This window comes from Phyllopteryx taeniolatus, chromosome 10, assembly GCF_024500385.1.
Source record: "Phyllopteryx taeniolatus isolate TA_2022b chromosome 10, UOR_Ptae_1.2, whole genome shotgun sequence".
NCBI lineage: Eukaryota > Metazoa > Chordata > Actinopteri > Syngnathiformes > Syngnathidae > Phyllopteryx > Phyllopteryx taeniolatus.
The window spans coordinates 27947992-27969999 of NC_084511.1; the positions used below are offsets into that span (position 1 = coordinate 27947992).

The 22008-nt window shown below is 46.0% G+C and overlaps 1 protein-coding gene across 2 annotated transcripts in view; it reads left to right on the forward strand.

Moving 5' to 3' along the window:
* ppargc1b (peroxisome proliferator-activated receptor gamma, coactivator 1 beta) overlaps positions 1-22008 on the forward strand; it is a 65036-nt gene that overhangs the window by 38446 nt on the left and 4582 nt on the right. The window contains exons 2-12 of one of the 2 annotated variants that reach the window (XM_061786618.1): positions 4677-4859; positions 5100-5306; positions 11850-11963; positions 14619-15558; positions 16114-16162; positions 17427-17485; positions 17769-18342; positions 18639-18693; positions 18853-18971; positions 19269-19396; positions 19666-19926. In XM_061786618.1, coding sequence (XP_061642602.1) covers positions 4677-4859; positions 5100-5306; positions 11850-11963; positions 14619-15558; positions 16114-16162; positions 17427-17485; positions 17769-18342; positions 18639-18693; positions 18853-18971; positions 19269-19396; positions 19666-19793 — 2556 coding nt within the window. In that variant the 3' untranslated portion in view covers positions 19794-19926. Of the gene's footprint in view, positions 1-4676; positions 4860-5099; positions 5307-11849; positions 11964-14618; positions 15559-16113; positions 16163-17426; positions 17486-17768; positions 18343-18638; positions 18694-18852; positions 18972-19268; positions 19397-19665; positions 19935-22008 lie in introns of those variants that run through there. The other variant, XM_061786619.1, reaches the window with a different exon arrangement.

Sequence of the window (22008 nt, forward strand, 5' to 3'; positions counted from 1 at the left end):
ATTTGTACATTCGATGCCTGCCATTATCTTGGAGGAAGACATTAAGGCCAGGAATAACAAGCCGCCATTTTTGTTTGCATCTCTTCCTCGGCCGTGTTCAAACGCTCGCCGCGGGCACCTCGGCGTGCTCCTCGAGGCACCTCCGGAATAATCACGGCGTGAACTTTGACTGACCTCCCCGGCGGCGGGTGGGAGCGCTCTGCCCGAGAAAAGAGATCCGCTCGAATCAAGGCTGCTTTTGGATCGTTACATGCTGCTGTAGTGACTGATGCACAGCTTTGACTTCAACTCATATGCATATTAGACTTTACACCGATTTTCGGTATCGGACGATATTTCGCATTTTATGCCGATCGGCTGATCGGCTTTAATGTCCTCATTCACCGATCCGATCAATGACCGCTAAAGACATTTACTCCGCGTCGCCGCGTGCGCAGTATATTTGAATCCAAAAGCGAGTTTCTTTTTAGCCTTGTCGCGTGTCTTTTGGCGTAGTCCTGTAAATATCTGACAGCCAATGAAGTTATAAAAAAAATTCTAATAAAAAAAACATGTCGGCGGTGTGCAACAGACAACACGTCTGAGACAGGCAACACGTAATGCCCGGTTCAAACTACAAGACAAATGTGCTCTTTCACGATTGCACCGTCAGACTCCTGCAATCAAATCTTGTATTCCGATACCACCGCATCCCGTTTTTTACGATCATTGGGCTTTAGGTTGTCAACTCAAATGCGACCGGATACACTCGTTACCGTGGCGACGACAACAAGAGTGGAGCACGCCGACTGTATTATAAAAACAAAAATAGGGGAAATACGTGTGTTGGTGGTCACCGGCGCTCAGGAGAGGAGAGGACGTTCGTTTAAGCAGGCAGTCAAATGTTATGTAGCCTAGCAGGCTACTGCTAGCACGAACGGTTGGACGTAAGCATGCCGCTGTTCTGTCGAATCATACTCTAAAGTTTCTGTGTGGGTGAAGTCATTTAATTAAAAATCATGTAATTACAGTAAGTTAGCACCCCTTATTTGTGTCATGTTGTAATGTTGGTTTGAATCCACGACCTGACTGGAGCAGTGATTTCCAACCTTTATGGAGCCAAGGAACATATTTTACAATTGAAAAATCTCACCAAAAGTGAATCCATGAATGACTGTATGTACTTCCTGCCATCGAATAGAAGACCATTCATTTGTTCTGTCTGTCACTATTCCTCACTGGCATAAATACAGGAACAAAGATACATTCTTTCTTGTAAATATCATTTTTTGAGCAATTAAGTACACAAGTATATGCAGTAAATGAACAGGTCTTTTAAATAGACACATTCCTTCATCTTGGGATCGGATCGATGATCGGTTATCATTTTTTTTTTCCAACTCGCTGATCGGTGATCGGCCCCAAACATCCTGATCGTGTAAAGCCCAATGCATATTGAGGAAAAAAGTTTTTGAATAGATGTCCACCGTAGCGAGTGATGCACAATTTCTATGTCAACCCTTACGCAGATAGTATTGGAATAACTGCAAACGGTAGTGACAGATGCATAACTCAAGACTCGGGCATGTCGAAGAAATCAGCTTTTAAATAGATGCCCACTGTAGTGACAGATGCGCAACTCTTTTAAATACAGAAGAAACCAGATTTGGAATTAGCTGCCCACTGTCGTGACTGATGCATAACTCAAGACTCGGGCATGTCGAAGAAATCAGCTTTTAAATAGATGCCCACTGTAGTGACAGATGCACAACCTTGACATCGACTCATACGCATAAAGAAAAAAAGCATCTTTTTGAATAGGTGCCCACAGCAGTGACTGGTGTGCAGCAAAAAACAACAACCTGCTGAATAATTCCCATCAGAGTGTGTGTGTGTGTGAGTGGCGTGGAGGATGGACCAATCACATTTGTGTGCCAGTCCTAATAGGATTGCGGAGGTCTGCGCTCCAATTTAGGGCTCGGACGCGCACTTCGTGAGATGAAGGAGTAGAAGGAGGAGGCTGCGGCTCGCCAGCGAGCTGAGGGCGCATGTGAGCGAGCTGGGATGTGATCGGCATGCTAAGGGAGTGTCAGGCACGCACGCACGCACGCACAAGCATACACCTGCACGAGCAGCTGGAGCAGTGGGAGTGTCTAATGGAGGGTGTCCGCCCCCCTTTCCTTTCTTCCTCTTTTCTAGCAAGTCATGACCGCCCGTTCGTTCTTTTGCCACGACAATGCGTCTGGTTATGCTCCAGCGCAGGTATATTTTCAATATACCTGGATATTTATTTTGGATTTTTTTCGTCTTTGAACGACCAATGGAAATTAGTCATTTCAAACCAAAATGGCTGACTTCATGGGACTTTTCAGGCATGGCTTCTTGAGCCTTTTTTGTGGCTTTTACTTATGATAGACATGTCTACCGGATTTAATGTTGATAGGTGAAATTGCCTTCGGCGGCGGAATTACTATTTTAAATCTGGTTGGGCGCGGCTGACCCACTTGACCCTAAAATGGCTGACTTCCTTTGTCAAGTTGTGGTATAGTAGCCATAGCAGTGATGTTGGCGGTATTCGTCAAGGTTAGCGATGTCATTGCAGTTAGTTACAATCACCTTCTTATGCAACATTGCTACATTTACATAAAGTCGCTACTCAGTCCACAGCGTATGTCATGTATTCAGGCAAATTAAAAACGTTAGCCGAATTAGTAACACTAGCATAATTCAAAACTTTGCATTGTAGTTTTCCACATCACAGCACACATACTGTACATTGCCACAATTAGCATGTCAGTAAATGTAGCAACACTGGTGAAGGTTAGCTACATTGCTGTTGTTAGCTTCATCAGTTAGATCATCGATATCAGCAGTTTTAAGCATTAGCCACGCCATTGTAGTTAGCCACATATTAGCATACTCTCCTCCGTTAGCACAATTAACACATCAGTAAACGTAGCAAGACAAGGAAAGTTTAGCTACATCAATGTTGTTAGCTTCATCAATGAGGTTAGTGACATCAGAAATATTTGTAGCCTTGGCTACACCACTGTAGTTAGCACAATATTAGCAAATTTAGCTCTGTGAACAAGCTTAGTACATTTGTTTGTTTACATCAACAGATGTCATTTAGTTAGCTATATCAGTTAGCACGTCACTTACCTGTGCAAAAAAAATGTCATTCTTCATCAGTGAGGTTAGCAATGCCATTAAGCAAAGTTTGTAGACATTGTAGTTAGCCACATCGTAGCGCACTTAGCTCCACGAGTAAGGATTGTACATCAATAGGTAAGTTTACCTTAGCCTATGTCATTGTAGTTAGTTGTATCTGTTACGATAGCTGTAATAACTTTAGCTACTCTAAGATTAGGTATGTCATTATAATTAGCTTTATCAATGAGGTTAGCGACATCAGGAATGTTTGTAGCCATAGCGACACCATTGCCGTTAGACATCTTAGCATGCTTAGCTCCCAGCTTAGCAACACCGATAAATTTTATTTATCTGCATCATTGTTGTCAGCCTTAATGAGGTTAGCGACATCGGTAACTAGCAATGTTTAGATCATTCGCCATTGTAGTTAGCCACATCTTAGCACACGATGCTGCCTTTTGTGTTGTGTGTTGAGTGTCTTTTCAAGGAACAGGTTCAGTCACATGCTTCATTGTACCAGTAGACATGTCCTCATCGGGCATACAATAATCCGCTCATCTTTTTGTTGTCTATAGAATCACTACAATGTAGACAGTGTTTCACATGAAGACTCTATTATAATTCAACTGTTGTTACGTCACTACTTCCATTTTCATAGTGTTATTCAATGTCTCCAGTGGTGCACGCTCACTTCCTCCCACTGTGTCACACACTTTGCTTCCTTTTTTTCCCCCACAGCTTCACAATGACGAGGCTCAGTGTGTGTGTGCGCGTGCGTGTGCGTGTGTCGTGTCTGTCTCTGACTGTCGACCACGAGGATGTTAGCTTCCCGCCCGTCTGGAAAATCACTCCTGCTACAACACTCGATATCATATATTCCTGTCACAATGTCGAAATCCCATCATGGCTCTGTGCAAGGCAAAGGCGGATAATGAAGGGTCTTCAATTTTGTGGGATTTTCACGATGTCTGGGGGCGAAAGGGTATTTTAGCACCTCCACCAAGAGTGTACAGTATAGCACCTTTCACGCTGGCTGCCATCAAAGTGAGCATTTTCACATTTTTTGTGACCTGGAATGGTGGGTTTGGAGTCGAACTCCCCCCCGTAAATGTCTAGGCTTCTAACCCTAACCCTGTATCACAGGTTTTTGCAGCTTTTTCTACCGTGTTATTGTTCTGTGTGAAAGGTACTTGCATGAAATGAGGGGGTTAGAATCAACACGCCAATTTTCTGGGTACAGAGACCCTTGGTGTTGGGGTGGATGATTAAGATATTTTTCCCATTTTGCTGGTATGTGTGAATGGTACCAACCTGGACCTGGTCTTTTTTACATTCATTTTGCGCATCGCTGTTCTGTGTGAAAGGTAAAAGACTCGGAATCGGGGGGGGTTGACGTTGGCCTGTGAATCTTCAGACATCTGTCTGGCGACCAGATGCTGGTGCCGATGTCATCTGATTGCGTGATTCCGCATCTCTGCGTGAAAATGTTCACATTAGACAACCCTGACCTGACCTGACCCCCTCTTGTTTTTTTGCGGTTTTAGTATGGGGAGGAGGAGGTGTGCTCGGATCGCCTGGACAGCGATTTTCCCGACATCGACCTCTTGCAGCTGGACACCAGCGACTTCGACAGCGTCAACTGTCTCGGCGAACTGCAGTGGTGCAGCGACCAGGCGGCCGACGCCTCGCCGGCCTCCATCCGATGCACACCCGATGAGCTCTTTGAGGTGAGTGGCAGACATTTTGTCGGAGTGCCGGATTGCGTGAAATGTGTGGCAACCGCAAACCAAAATGGCCGACGAGGCCGACAGCATAAGTTCTTGTTTGATTTGTTTTTGTTTCTTTTTTTGGTGCATCCAGTCATGATGAACATATGTGCCAGATTTGGATCCAATGTCATTGATTGTTGATGTGCTGGCATGATAAGGTTAACAGGAAATTGAAGGGTGTTTTCTGGTGCGTTCCAGATCGAAGAGGAGAACGCGGCACTGCTGGCCGCTCTGACGGACAGCCTGGACGGCATAGTGGACGCCGAGGTGGGCGGCCTGTCCGTCTTCCCCGCCCTGGAGGAAGACGAGCCAGAGCAGGACAAGGAAGACCGGGACCGCCTTCATCATCTTTCTGTCGGCGCAAACCACTTCAAACGCTCACAGGACACAGAGGACCCCTCTCTGGTAAGACCACTTGCGCTTCCGGTCATTTTCTCAACTTCCTGTACTACTTCCTGTTTGACTGTATGTATGACAACTTTCTGAACTACTCACTTAACTTCTTGTACTGTAATACAGGAAGTAGGAGAAGTCTTCATTCTAGCCTCGACAACTTCCTGTACTACGCTCGCACGTAAATAATAATACATTTATCTTTTATATAGCGCCTTTCATGAAACCAAAGGACGCTTTACATAAAGACAATCACAACAAGCAGATGAAAAGACACAATCAATAAACAAACAACAACAATAGAACAACAAAGCTAGGTGCCAAAGGCCGTGTCGTTTCAGTGCAGATTTGAAACTGTCTAATGTTCGTGCCTGCCGAATCTCTTTGGGAAAAGAGTTCCGCAGGGGTCGGCCCCGAAGGTTTACCTGATGCAGCGAGGGACAGTGAGGAGATTTGAATCAGCCGAACGCAGGTTCTGTGAGGTGATGGATTCAATCTGACAGGTATTGTGGGCGAGGCTGCGTTGAGCTTTGTAAAGGAGGAGCAGCAGCTTATATGCGACTCTGAATGTACTACTCTCTAAACTTCCTGTACTGCACAGTACATTCTTGACTCCCTCGACTAATAAATAGTTACTCATTGTACTCTCTGTGTGACTTGCCTAACTCGCTGTGTAACTTTTACTTCATGTGTAAATGAGGCCTTACACGATCCGCAATTTTATTAACACACCAATGGCCTCTAGGGGGGCATTCAAGGATTGGCCACTGACATAAGTTTAGGCCAAATCAACAGAAATAATGGGTGCTAATTTATTGTAATTACTTTATTGCAATTAAAATACTTTTAATAAATACTGTTAATGACATGCTTACTCTAATGTTCTCACTATCTCAACGATATGGATGGGTGTTGTCCAGAATTCGAGTCCGTTTGAGTCTTGTACTCCCAAGCCACGCTGTTGTAACACGTGCAAGAATGTGACTTGGCATTGTCTTGCTGAAATAAGCATGGGCGTCCCTGAAAAAGACGTTGCTTGGATGGCAGCATAGGTTGCTCCAAAACCTGTATATACCTTTCAGCATTAATGGTGCCTCCACAGATGTACAAGTTACCCGCGCCATAGGCACTAACACACCACCCCCCGCCCTCGCCCCCATACCATCACAGATACTGTTTTTTGAACTTTGCGCTGATAACAATGCAGATAGTCCTTTTCCTCTTGGGCCCGCAGGACACGACGTCCATGTTTTCCAAAAATAATTACTACTTTTATGCTCTTCCCTCTACAACTTCCTGTACTACATTCTCTGCTCCCTTGACTATTTCCTATTACTCCATCTACCTCTTGTGTTCCTTTCTACTTCCTATACTCATCTGTTTTTTGCCGTTTTGTTTTCAATATTTTCTGTACTACCTTATCTACTTCCTGCACTAGTCTAAAGTATTCTATTACATTTAATCCTTTATGTCACATTTGCGAGACTGCTAGTTACTCTGTAGTTTGTTGGGATTAATCATAAACAATGAAAATAAATTAGGTCCCAACTTTTTGTTGTCATTATTACCCTAGATAAATCCACATCAGTGTGTGTGGTGTCCCAGCACTCGCCACTAGTGTGTTTTCCCCCTCTTCTACTTTTCACACGTAATTGTGGGATGCCTTGGCGAACCACCGCCTCCTCTCCCGGTCGCCCCCCTCTGTTATTCTCCGAAGTCCGAAGACTTCAAGAAATCTAACTGTGTTTGTCTCGTGCTGCACCTGAGCAACCCTGCGGATGCTAAATGTCCTGCACCTCGATAGGCTCCATATTCCATGTTCACACATCCTTGAAGATGGACTCTAACTCATCATTTACTCAAGCTTGAAGGACCCTTTTGTGTGTCTGTGTGTGTGTGTGCTGGAGCTGGACTACAAAGATGCTTCTGTTCCAGATGGCTGGAGCGTTAATATTCACTCCACTTCGCCGTTTGCAAGGAGGTGTTTTATCAAAGTCCTGAATTTTGATGAAGAAGTGCTGATTTTCAAAGATTTTCAGAATAGATCAAGGTGTGGTAGTGGCTGTGGCCACTCTATTGGGGTGTTGAAGGGGCTTAAAAGTTTTGGAAAGGCTGCTGTACAACACAATATCAACATAGCTAGGGCCTTGTTTTAATTTATTTCAGTGAGTAGCACGGGAGGCAGCCAACTCTTATCAAGGATTTACTTTGCATTGTACGATTTTATTTCAAAGCAGATAATATGCTAACTCCTTTTTTTTTTTTTGGGGGGGGGGGGGGGGGGGGTTAGGTGCTAAGGATAGGGGTGCTAAATACCACGGTGGCATTATTTACTCCTAAAACAATGAGTCTCATGCTGACGGTTGTCTTTGTGTTTTGACAAAAACAAGTGCACCCCTGTCCTTGCCCTTGCGTGATATTCAGAAGTCAGCAGTCCGAAAGACAAGCTTAGTGAGCTAGTTAATCAGTTATCTCCGAGGAAAAATAGGAAGCGAGAGAGAAAATGATTAAAAGCCAAAGTCACTGGTGCTTGAAATCATGCAATGTTGGAAAGTTACCAAAAAAAAAAAAAAAAAGTCCTTCATTGAGCGAACTTCAACCGATGACAAGAAGAGAAAGAAGTTGCAGGGGGGAATAATCTATTTTAAAATATTTATTTTGGGGGGAATTCAAACATTTTTTTTTTCCTCATGGTTTTCAAGACTATTATAGCGAGATAACAAAAGTAAGTAGTCCTTCAGCCTCGAGGGTGCTAGGTCCCTCTATTGGCGTGAATGTGAACTACAGTTGCCACCCACGAGCCACTCAGTCTGATCTCAATGAGCCCGAACGTATTAGCGATGACTGCAGTTATTTCCAAAACAAATTGTAATAAAGAAATGTGCTGATAAACTAAGTATTTAATCAGTTGAACGCAATTGACGTTTATGGACTGTTTTATTGGTGGATTTGATTGATTGAATTCAGCCCTCTTACAAGCAGGCACACAATTGACTCGTTGTTCATTGTTGGCAGGTTGCTCAGGAGGAATGTATGAGTGAAGGTAAATACAGCGGTATGGAGGTAGGTAAGTAAGTAGAGCAGGGTTGGCACTGGGTCATGAAACATCTTAGCCAATGTGGCTAAACAGTACACAAATCTCCTAGCCACACTTGTTTGTAGTTAGCCACAACATCACGTGTGTTTATATATGTATGCTAAACCTTTAGCCACACTCAAGGCCTCTTTATACTCCCGCGGCCGACAACGCCCGCATTGCATCACGTGACCGACTCTGCGTAGCTTGCCGCGCACCCGACAAAAATAGTTGCTGCACGTCAATCATCTCTCGTGATTGGTCCGGTTTAGTCACATGCTGTGATGACGTAGCCAGCGTGCCCATTGGTTCTACATACCATCTACGTCGCCGCCTTCTCGATCGATTTTGAAGCATAATTAAACATATCATCTGGTCATCTAGGTCCATTTGTTCTGCCGTGGTCGCTATTGTTGTTGCTTTGTTCCTTGTTACTTGTAAGGAAAGTAAAAACGGCTACCAGAAATGGCAAAACAAAATGCAGAGGAAACGCCACCCTGTGGTGTCCTATCCAATATTAGCCGTAGCGAGGAGAACTGCAGCACACTTTCAAAACGGCGCGCGTGGGTTGCGCTCGAGTATCAAAGCAAACTACGCGTGGGGCAGCCGCAATGATGTCAGCGCGCGAGTATAAAGAAGCCTCAAGCCGCTCCTCGTCACTGGAAAACCAATGAGCATTTACCAATGTGGGACCAATTAGTACAAGCGGCCGAAATGATTTTCCTCCGCAGGGTGTCCGGGCTCTCCCTTAGAGAACGGGTGAGAAGCTCGGCCATCCGGGAGGATCTCAGAGTAGAGTCGCTGCTCCTCCACATCGAGAGGAGCCAGATGAGGAGGCTGGGGCATCTGATTCGGATGCCTCCCGGACCCCTCCCCGGTGAGGCGTTCCGGGCACATCCCACCGGGAGGAGACCCCGGGGACGACCCGGCACACGCTGGAGAGACTGGCCTGGGAACGCCTCGGGATCCCCCCGGAAGAGCTGGATGAAGTGGCTGGGGAGAGGGAAGTCTGGGCGTCCCCGCTAAAGCTACTGCCCCCGCGACCCGACCTCGGATAAGCGGTAGAAAATGGATGGCACCAATTAGTACCTCGTGTGAAATGGTCAGAAGTGCGGTCGCATTACTCAAAGGTTGATGGCGACAATGCACGTTGGCACATGTGCAAGCAGTCATTTAAATGTAAAAGGGGTAAAAGGGACACAAGCAACCTTATCAAACATTTTGCAAAAGTGCATCAAATTCAAGGGGAGAATTGCGGCATTTTCAACTGCCTCTAACCACTACACCTGCTGGAAGACGAGGCAGCGTCGACACCAATGTTTTCTTTTGCACTAAATACTGCTTTAATATCATCATAAGGATTTGTTCAAAACGTTGTTTTTATTTATTTTACATTAATGTTGTTCAGTTTCAAGACAATTTATTTAAAAAAAGAAAAAGCAGTGTTAATTCTGATATTTCTTTGACTGTTTTTCTAAAAAAAAAAAAAAAAAAAAAATTTTAAATACCGACAAGAATACCATTAAAGTACTGGATCGGTAAGCAGTATCGTTAAGAGTAGTAGTTTCGTTAAACTCGATATACCCATCCCTAGGTACTAGGTAGGTAGGTAAGTAGTTAGGAAGAAAGGAAGGTAGTTCGATACACTAGGTAGTTAGTTGGGTGAGAAGGTAATTAACATGAGAAAACCCAGGGTTTTCTTCCTCCTGCCGCCGTGCCGAGAGGACAGCCCAACGGCTCTGTGCTTCAAAATGAACGACTCAACGGCCTACAACGAGCTACCTTTCTTTTGGAAATGCGGCCATTTCTGCACAGACGTGACATGGGTTACGTGCTTGACTGATGGTCTAACAGGGACATTGGAATATGGTCGTCCACAAGAATGCTCAGCTTGAAAAAAGGTTTATCCAAATCAGTTTTGGTCAACACCACATTGTGTGATGTAGCACAGCATATTTTTCACTAAATAATGGGGAAACAGTTAACAGGCCTCCCTCTACTTCTTCCCTCGTCCATATTCAAGTGGCCTTGTGCAAAACTGCCATTGACATTTTGAATGTTTTATTTTTTGAAGTTTTTATTTGATAATGTTTTTATTTTGCAATATGGTTTTATTTCATGTATTTTGAAGTGTTTTATTGCGGTACGCTTTTTGTATTGTGTGCTTTCACACGGGCTTGAATGTAAGACTCGGGGGACAAGGCCTTCATTGATGTGTCCGAGGAAGTCATCCAGAGTGGAGCAGACTGTGTTTGAGAGGCCAGGTCACTCCCTTACGCTTCCGGATGCTTCTGGGGGGTTTTGCACGTGGCCCACACATGCACGGACCTTCTGGCTCCTCTTCAGGATTCTCAATGGAAGCTTCCTCTTCCTCCTCCTCCTCCTACTCGTTGTTGCCTTCTCAGCCAAGTTGGCTGGCCCACAAAGCGTTGGGAGGTGGCGGGGCTCTCTCCCTTGACCCACAAAGCTCTTCTTCTGTGGTTTGGCCAAACTCTTGTCGGTCGCTCATGTTGTACTAATTAAGGCATGGACACTCGTCATAGGCCTACAGGACAGTGGACCAAAGTCATACCCAAACTCTTAACAGACCAGAACCAGACTGAAGCCAGACGGGTACCAGACTAGAAGCTGACTGCAACAACAATAGAACCAGACTGGTACCAGACTAGAACTAAACTAACAACAGACTAAAATCAGACCTGCGCCAGATTAAAACCATCCTATAATCATACTGGTGCCAGGCTAGTAACAGTCAAGTGCCAGACCACAACCAGACTAAAACCCGACTGCAACTACAGGAGAGCCAAACAAGTACAAAACTGGACCAGACAAGTCCCAGATTAATACCAGACTATCACCAGACTCATACCAGACTCTTACCTGACTAGTACCAGACTTGAGACAGAGTAGTACTAGGCTAGAACCAGACTACTAACAGACTAAAACCAGGCTTGAACCAGTCTACCACTAGATTAGTACCAGACTAATACTAGAAAAGATAGCCAAACCAGCCAGACTGGTACCATATTCGAACCAAGATAGATGTAGATTAGCACCAGATGGGAACTAAATTAGCAACAGCCTAGAGCCAGACCAGTACAAGAATAGTACCAGTCGAGTACCCAAGTAGACCCAGGCTAGAAGCACACTAGTACCAGACTAGTAACAGACCAGTACTAGACTTGTACCAAATTTATACCAGGGTTTTACCTGACAAGTACCAAACTGTAGCAGGCACCAACCCCCAGGGAGCAAACAGAGTTTCAGATTTAATCCAGGGATTTTCTCCCTAATCTGGTATCATTTGAGAGGTCTGTCACGAAGACAGCCAGCCCGCCGCCGATGATGAGGATGCTGAATATGATGAGGATGACGACGATGATATGTGAAGGCCTAGTTCCACTAGTGACATGGTTGCTCCACGATGTTGTGTCCAACCTATCAAATAGTCTGATAGTGTCCTCTTCTTGTGTTACCAGCTGAAGACCCTGCTGCTGACTCCGCCCAATGTGCCTGCGGGTAAAGATAGCGTCCACGGGCATCGCTATAGCAACAGAGGATTGCACCAGCGAACGGTCCGACCTCCGGTTAAGGTGAGGAAAATAAATCTATTCCAGACAAGCATCAGATTACAACTACGGACACTCGTAGAAACTCGGGAACATTTTAGAAATACGCTAGGACCAGAGTACAACCAGACTAGTACCAAACTAGGACCAGATTATAAATAAACAAGGACCAGAGTACAGCCAGACTAGTGCAAAACTAGCACTAGACTATAACCAGACAAGGACCAGGGTAGAACCAAATTTGTACCAGAGTAGGACCCGAATAGTATCAGTCTAGTACCATATTAGGACCAGGCTAGTTCTAGAGAAGAAGCAGACTAGACCCAGACCAATACCATAAGAGTACTAGACTAGTATCTGATTCAAACCAGACTAGCACCAACGTAGTATTAGATGAGTAACAGACTAGTGCAAAACTAGACAAGACTGAACTCGGACCAGATTTGAAGCAGAATAGTAGCATGCTAAGTCATACTAAAACCAGACCAGTACCAGACTAGACCCACAATCGTCCCAGACTGTTAGCAGACTAGAACCAGACTAGAATTACACTAGTTTAAGACTAGCACTTCAGAACTGAGGCTAGATAATCCTAGGGCCAGTGTAGTACCAGACAAGAAACAGAGTACAAGATTAAAACCAAACCATAACCAGTCCAGGACCAGACTAGTACCAGACTAGAGCCCGATTAGGAGCAGATTCATATTAGACTAGAAGCCGATTAAGAGTAGATTAGTATTAAATTAGATTTAGACTATTACCACACTAAGACCAGGCTAGTACCTGAGTAGTACCTGACTACGACCAGACTGAAGCATAAGGGGCCAGACTAATACCAAAATATAACAAAATGGTATTGTTGATGCCAATTGGCCTATGACATACATTATACTTCTTTACAATTCTTTTATTCTAAACGAAAAAGACAACTAACGAATATTTACTGGTAGAGTTAGCGATACAGGTTGTGTTCAGAGATATTGAATCACTGATTTTCTTTTGAAGTCACACTTGCTCTTTGTTGTTGTTGTTGAGTATCTGACTAGCAATTCTATTAAATGATCTGACTTTTAGCATCATTGCTTTGCTGTCCAATGTCTTTTTCCCGCGCTTAACGACATGAAACGATGGAGAATATACTGAAAGAGTCCCTTTAAATTCCGAACACAGTCAAGCTGAAGGTGACGGATGCCTTTATTCACTTTTCCATTCCGCTCTTCAGTCACCAGGAACATCGAACGACAGCCCTGACGTCTCATTTTAGACGTGAGTGTGGTGCAGAAAGAGAGGGCTTCGCTCATCGACAAATGTGGCAATGGGGGAACCTACGACTGCTCTGTACTCAATAATCGTGGCGCTGCTTGTCCAACTTGGAGCATCAAAGCTAAAGCCCTCCACGGGCGGCTGTGTGAAAGGGAACAGCGCATAGCAGTGACCACTAATTAACTTTGTTAGAGGAGGGCAGGTACCATTAGTGAAGCAGGCTAGTACCCTATAAGAATCAGGCTAGTAACAGACTATGACCACACTACTATCAGACTCGCACCAGACTGCAACAAGAGTCGAACAAGGCTAAAACCAGACTAGCCCTAGACCATGCTAGAACTAAACTCATACCTGACTTGAACTCGATGAGTATCAGATAAGCGACAGACTAGTACCTGTTTAAAACAATGCTATCAGAACACTAGAACCGGACTACCATCTAGACTAGACTAGTACCAAATGAGACTCGTACTACTATCTGATGAGAGCCAGACTAAAACCAGACTAGAACTAGACTGGTATCGCACTAAAACCAGAATAACACCAGACTAGTACCAGTGTAAAACAAGGCTAGAAAAAGACTAGAACCAAACTTCAACCAGAATAAAACCAGTCAACTACCAGACAAGAGCCAGACTAGTGCCAGAATACAACCAGACTATTACTAGACTAACACCAGACTAGTATCAAACTCTGACCATCAACCTGACTAGACCCAGACCAGTACCAGACTAGAATCAGACTAGTATTAAATGAAAGCCAGACTAGAACTACAACCCCAATTCCAATGAAGTTGGGACGTTGTGTTAAACATGAATCAAATCAGAATCCTCTTTATTTGCATGTATGTCCGAAATAAACCCACAAGGAATTTGTCTCCGGGAGTTGGAGCCGCTCTAGTACGACAACAGACAGTCAATTGGCAGAGAACACCAAAAAAAACAGTCACTGAGCAATAAAGGGTTAATAGTTGTCTGGTAATGCCGGTACATTTATTTATTTATTTTTGACAATTGTGCAAAAGATGCAGAGTCCTCTAGCACTTAGAGCAGCCATAAAATTCCAAGTTAATGATAATTTGCTAAAAACTATGAAAGTTTATTCGTTTGAACATTTAATATCTTTTGCAGTCTTTGCAGTGTATTCAATTCAATATAGGTCGAACATGATTTGCAAATCATTGTATTCTGTTTTTATTTATGTTTAACACAACGTCCCAACTTCATTGAAATTGGGGTTGTACGTGCCGGCTTTGCAATCGCCAGTCTACTTGTCTATTTGTGAGGAACAGTGTATCGGTTCCCTGCGATCTGTGTGAAAGAAACACGCGATGCGACAATCTTGTGAATAAACTGTCTGAATAGGTCTTGATATTTGTGCAATTAATCAACCAGCATGTCTCCGTCCTCTCAGATGGACCCCTCTCAGGTGCGGAAGCCCCGCGCTGTGCGTCCCGCAGGCCGCCTGTGCACTGAGCTCCACCGCCACCTCACCGCTGCCCTGCGGGACGCCATAGAGCCCCCGACACCCGACACGGAGGACGAGGAGGAGGAGGAAGACGACGAGGACAGCGAGTCAGAGGAGGACGATGATGAGGAAGAAGAGTCTTCCGGTAGCGAGGCGGAGGCAAGGCAAGGCGAGGCCCGCGCCGAGCCGGCCAAGCCTCAGTTCACCTCGGAGAAAGAACTCCGCTCGGTAGTGGAGCTTATCACCTACATGCACACATACTGCATGCCCGTGCGCAAGCAACAGAGTCTGGACCGCAAGGACCCGCCCAGGCCTCGGGCTCGACCTGACGCCGCCCGCCCGCCCGTTACAAACTCTCACAGTCGGGTTGTCCTGGTGGCTCCCCCAGCGAGCGGCAGGCCTGGGGGTGCCACCCGGAGGCTTCCCTTCGCGAGGCGACGGGAGATGAAGACCGACTCGCTTCTCCGTGAGCTCCTGCAACAAAGTAGCTCCTTCGACGTGAGCAAGCCTTACGGACTGCATAGTCCGCCATACGCCCAAGCGGGAACGGGACCCCTGCCTTCCAACCGCCCACCCGGCACCGCCACTCCTAAACTGGATCTTTGTAAGGACCATTCCTCACCCGAGAGGAGACACTCCTCCTGCGAGGCGCCGCAAAGCCCCGATGAGGACTGCAGCTCCTTCTTGGTGCGCCGCTCCAGACGTCTGGCCTCCTTCCCCAGCCGCTTTGCCAAGAGGCTGCGGCCCGGGCGGGCCGGGGAGGGTGACAGGAAGGAGGAGAGGGACGACGGGCAAGATGCGGGCAAGCTCTCGCCAACTCAAGCGGGGGGGCGGACCACGACGGAAGGGAATGCAACGGAGGCGACCGAAACCTGCTGCCACAACGGTGAGATCATGCCCGCAGGCTTTACTTCGATTTTTCAAGGTGGGTGGTGGGGTTTGTGGCGTGCCAATTCCGGTGGACTGTTTTAATGGGGTCGTGACTTAAATAGTTCGGGAAAGGTTGTTCTACGAAGTAAAATCTACATACTGTAGCGATCATCTAAACAGGTTATATTTAGGTGTTTTTTTTTTTTTTTATATATATATAAGTTGTGCACCTGAGGGTGCTTGGCCTAAGACATTTGGAAAATACTGTTTTAAAAAGGAAAAGTGGTGCGCCAATTCTGTTTTGTGTTGAAGGGGGTGGGTGATGACAAAGATTTTTGGCCATACCACACCAAATTAGCCAATCAGAAGCCGAAAGAAAAAGATCATTTTGGATAAACAGTATAGTGGACTTGAATATAACTTTGACATGTTATGTGGACAGGTTTGACAAATGGAACTTGACTGATGAATGTTGTGATGATGTGAGTTCGTCGTACGAGGAGGACAGTGCTTGTCATTGTCGCCCACACGCTCTCGTCCTTTAACGCTTCCATTTTTTGTGTGTGGACAGAGAAGCGAGCCTGCCTGTGTCTGCCTCTCGACGCCGGCAAATCCACAAGGTGAGAATTTCTCGCTGTTTTGTCACACTCGTGCCGGCCGAGTGCAACATTGTTCGTGCCGTGGAGGAGCCAACATATTTAAGATTCTTTGTTTGTAGCCACAAGCAGGCAGCTTGTCATAAGAAGTGGAAGCAGATGCATGAGCAGTTTACTTAGCAGCATACGCGCATCAGTCTGTATTCGAGTGCTTGAAGGGTCTCTGTAGGAGGCCTTGAAGGAGGTCTCTGTAGGAGTCATTGGTCTCTGGAGGATACCTTGAAGGAGCTCCCTGTAGGGGGCCTTGAAGGAGCTCCTTGTAAGAGTCCTTAAAGGAGGTCACTATAGAAGGCTTTGGTCCCCAAAGGAGGCCTTGAAAGATGTCCCCGCAGGAGTCTTTGGTCCCTGAAGGAGGTCCCTGTAGGAGGCGTTGAGGGAGGTTCCAGGAGGAAGCCTTAAACGAAGTCCCAGTACTAGTCCTTGTTCTCTGTAGGAGGTCTCGAAAGACGTCTCTGTTGAACCCTGAGCCTTAGTATTAGTCCTTGAAGGAGGTGCCTGTAGGAGGCCTTGAAGGAAGTCTCTATAGGAGTTCCAGTTTTTGAAGGAGGTGCCTGAAAGAGGTCATGTATAGTCCTTCATGGCGGTCCCTATAGGAGTCACTGAAGGCGATATCTGTACATACAGGTCCTTGAAGAAGACCCCTGTAAGGAGTCCTTGAAAGAGCTCTGTTTATGAGTCATTGTTGGAGGTCTCTTTACAACTCCTCGAGTTAGTTGTCTGTATGAGTCCCTGTAGGAGGTCTCTTTGAGTCCTTGATGATGTACATAATGACAATTCTGCAACCATTTTAATACACATGGCTTTGCCCGCTTGTCATTGCTCATCCCAGCAGACTAATATTGAGGCATTCTAATCCAAAACAGATTGTCTTCCGAGATGCTTAATGATTCTGACTGTAATCTGAGACCAGACGGGTGCGTCCTTTGTGCCTTCGCTTTTCCACATTGACCTGCCGCCGGCATTCCTGGAGCCTCTCCAGCTTGCTCCGGCACCACGCTGGGCGCTTTCCCTGCCGTGGGTCCATCCTTCACATTAAACTGCCTTTTTCAAGCGCTGGTCACTTTTTATCCCAGCGCCCGCTGTGCTTATGGAGCGCGAAAAAAATAATAAATACATGGGAGAAGAATGACGGCGAGGACAGCCCTGCATGTGGTGGCTTTGATAAGAGAGGAGGCGTCATGATGACATCTTACATGGTTCTCTCCTTTTGTGTTTTCCATGACTGAAGAGAGTTCAGCAGCAAGACCTTCGAGCAGACACTCTGCGTGGATCTGTGCGGAACTGCAGGTAAACTTCAACTCCTTGAAGGAAGTATCTATTTGAGTCCTTAATAGAGGTCTCTGGATGAGTCTCCTTGCAAGCCCTTGAATGTCAGAACTCGAAGGAAGTCCATGTATGAGTTGCGAGTCCTTGAAGGAGGTCTTTGTACGAGTCCTTGAAGGAGGTCCTTATATAAGTCTAGGAAGTCCCTGCACGTGTTCTTGAAAGAATTCCCTGGCTGAGTTGCTGTACAAGTCCTTGAAGAAGGTCCCATTTCGATCCTAAGAGTTTTATTTCCTGTCCTCTGCAGGTCTTACGCCGCCCACCACACCGCCTCACAAGCCAGTGGAGGATGACCTCTTCAAGCCAAGCGAGGCCCGAAAGGGTGGCGAAAGCTATGGTGACGGTGAGGAGTCCGTCCACTCGTCCGTCCACACGTCCGTCCACTCCTCTTCTGGCGGTGTTGGTGGCCTCCGAGGCTCCTGGCTAAGCCGCACGCACCAGCGTAAGCTTCCGGAGCAGACGGAGCTGTACGCCCAGCTGCGGCGCATGGGTCAGGCCGGAGATGCCGACGCCTGCCGCGGCTTCGGCGACCACGACTACTGCGCGCTGAGCCTCGGAGAGACCCGCAAGCGCAGCATCGCCATGCTAGGCGTAATGCTGCAGAGGGCCGGAGAACTCAACGCTGGCGACGCCGTGTCAGAAAATAGCGTCCTATTCAACATCGACCAGCCGCTGACATCTTCGCCGCAGCCCGATCGCCAATCGGCAGCCGCCACGCCCCCTGTCTCGGAGGAAGAGGCGGAGCGCTCTGCGGCATCCCGCTCGCCCTCGCCGACCATTCACGTGTGTCCCGACTCCCCCACCAGCAAGGCCGACTCTAGGTAAACATCCCCAAATATTTCTAGTCGTCGTATTTATTTCCATTTTGTAAGGTGGCGGTTATCACGAACAACTGGCCAGAGGAGAGATCGCATTCATTACGTGGACGTTTTTGTTTTGACTCTATGAATTATTTTCAGTGGTTGCACTCCATCGTGGTGTGCAGTCCATCATGTCAAGATGGAGAGCAATCGACCGACGTAGTTCTCGTTCTCTCTCCCTGTTGCTGTTTCACCTTGTTTATCCTCTTTCCCCCACTGATTTTTCCCCTCCCTACCGTCTTTTATCCCATCCTCAGTGAACATTCAGAGATGTGCCCAGACGACGAGCAGAGGAGCAAAGCCAAATCCGAGGTACACAGTGTTCCCGCTCCGCTCTGTAGTGAATCACTACACCGTTGTGTGTGCGTGTGTGTGTAGAGACAACATCTGCAATGCTAAAAACCTCCTACGTCCATCTGTGTGTTTTCTCCCGACCGTTGCTGACTGTTGCCATGGTTTCCCCGTTGCCAGGAGAACTGTCAGGTGTTCTACATCCACAACCTCCCCAGCAGCATGACCCAGAACACGTTGAGGAAGCGCTTTCAGGTCTTTGGCACGGCCGAGGACTGCAAAGTCATCATCTGTAACGAGTATGTAACCCGCTGTCAACCAGACCGAGTACTTTCCAAGTCAGTTTTACACTACACTACAGCAACTCACTAAAAAGTCTCAAGAAGCCAGAAAACGCACAGGAGGTCTGCCATTTTGCTAAAAAGAAACGGCCATTTTAGGCTCAATTTGACCATTTTCTGGGGTCCTTCAAAAGTATTGTCCTAACTAGTTTCACTGAGCAACATGAAATTCAAAAGCAATGTTTATCATGAGGAGAGTCAAAAACCAAGGTGCTAATTCCTCTGAAGTGCGTATATTCCACTGTGCACCTGCAGGGAGCGCTGCGGCGTCATAAAGATCCGCCAGTCCGGAATCCAGCGGCACCGGCGGGAGCGTGAGAATGTTTTCCAGACCACACCTGCAGGCGGGAGGAGACTGACGAGGAAGCGCTACATTGACCTTGGTAACTACCACAACACACAAAAAAAGAAGCTCCGATTTCCTTTACACTAAGCTAGGTTAACCTTAGCGTAAACTCTAGGCCTGTTTAGTTGAAAAGCGAGTATTCTGTTGTATGAATGGTAACATGGGGATACACAGGTTTATTGTACCTTCTGCCATCTTGTGCAAAATGATTTCATCATTTTCCCTGTCACTGGAATAGATAGATGCACAAAGATAGATAGTAAAAATAGTTTTCACACTAATTAGGTGAAATGTAATCATTTCCAGCAGCACAACTGATGATCTCTCACTGCACAGCGCTTGGGATTCGCTGCGATATGCTAACCGGTAGCATTTACTCCCCTCCATCTTGTTCCAGACGAGGCGGGTCCAGGCCCGGTCAAGAGCAAGTATGACGCGCTGGACTTCGACACTCTGATGAAGGAGGCCCAGAAGTCGCTGCACCACCGCTGACTGTCACGCTGCACCGGCCCCGCGCCACGCCGCGACTGTCCCGCCTTATTAAACACCGCGCCCCGCAGCAGCAGAAAGAAGCGGTACACACCTCTCCATGCAAAATGTTTACATTTTTAAAAAAACGTTGGGAGTAACGCGACAACGAGAACATTCATTTCTTTTTTGGGAGGGAGGGGAGGGGGGTGGTTGCAAAGGCGGCTACTTTGTATTAGCTACTAGACTAGCCACAATGATGCATCCTGCCGAGAGACCTCCGTAGCAAATACTCGTTGTGTGCGTGCGTTTGTTTATGTCTCTGTGTGAAAAAAAATTCCTGGTGGCGGGCGGCGTCTAATCGCTGTTAAAAACAAAAACAAAAAAAACTGTGTGGTTGTTGAAAAAAAAAAAAACAGGAAGAAAAAAAATGATACCCGCTTTGTTGGATGTTCTACATGGAAAAGAAATGTGGTGTGTGTGCAAGCGTATAACGTTCAATGTAAAAAGGTTGACAAAAGTTTACAAAAATTAAGATATTTTTTTTTTTTTTGTAATTGTAGTGCTTCCTTGATTTGATCTATGCACCGTTGGGAGGTATTTTCTGCTTTACCCGCAGTCACCGTTAACGCTAAATTCCCAAATCCCGCTTTCTACTGAGGCGCCCCCTACTGGCTTGAGTTTGTTAAACGACATGGAGATCGCAATGTGGGAATGTTTCACCTGAAGAGTCGGAGGCTAATTTTAGCTTCGATAAGCCATGATTTGTTTGTTGTTATATCAGGTTCTTGAGGGCTTCTAGCATTAGCTTTAGCCAGTTAGCCCACAATGCACCTCTGTTGTACGTACACCCTCAACGATAGCTTTAGCCGTCAAACATGACCATAGCACAACTCGTTTGGGCCAACTGATGCCAAGCAGATGCAACAACAGCCAGGATTTCCCTTAAATATGAAGTTGTATGGACAAATGTGTCCCAAATGCGTTCAGCTGGCCTGACTGAGGGGATGTATTTGATCGACAACGTTTAATTTCGGCCCACACAAAAGATTTAATGAGATTCAATGAAAGTCTAAAAGTCTCATGACGCATACATGTGAGTGTTAATCATTCCGTTGTTGATTGGAAAATGTTCAGACGGCGAAACATCTCTAGCCGTGACATGTATTTGCATATAAGGTAAAGTAAAATGCTCATATGTACTTGTATTTTTTTTATACGATTGTAGGCCTACTATAAAAAGTAAAATATCAGCAAAAGTAACGCAGGCATCAAGTATTTAAGAGTGAGATGCAAGTTTGCTAACGTGGGATTCATCTTTCGTCATTGCTTTTGTGCCAAACATTATTCAATATGGACAATGTGATATCATGACCAAGCCAACCAAGACACCACGTGACCATTTGGTGATGACACAGCGAACGCTCCTATTTCCAAGTATTAACTTGAGCCAGCTTGCACAACAAAATTGTCCCTCTGTTTTCTAATGTTAGCTTTAGCCAGCTGCCATGACCACAATGCTTCAGTTTTACATAGGCCTACATACTTAGCTTTAGCAAGCTATCACAACCACATTGCCCCTCTGTTATAGTCTTACCTTTAGCCAGCTAGCATGACTGTTTTACATACATAATTAGCATTAGCTTTAGCCAGCTATAATGACCATATCGCCCCTCTATTTTTTCACAGTGTGCCTGCTTTACATACATACTTAGAGTAGCTTTAGCAAGCTATCACAACCACAATGCCCCTCTATTTTCTAGTGTTAGCTTTAGATAGCTGGCATGACCACAATGCGCCCGCCTCTTTTACATTTTTACAGTGGACCCCTGCATACTCGCGGTTCAACACCCGCGGATTCTCCTTTCCACTGAATGTTTGATTTATTTATCCCCCCCCCAATGTTTTGAATTTTCTTTGCATTTTTGTTTTTTTTCTGTATTTGTGGGGAACTAAGTCCCAAAACACTTATTAGTGGTTTATCCCTGCTTATTCAAATTATTTTGGGGGTTTAAAAAAAAAAAAAAAACATTTCATTTTCACTGCAATTATAATGGCCATCAATTGTCCGTGGATCTTCGCTATTCGCAGTCCAACCCGGTCACAAGCCTCTGCAAAGAGCGGGGGTCCACTGTACTTAGCTTATGCATACTAGCACAACCGCACCGTGCCTCTATTTTC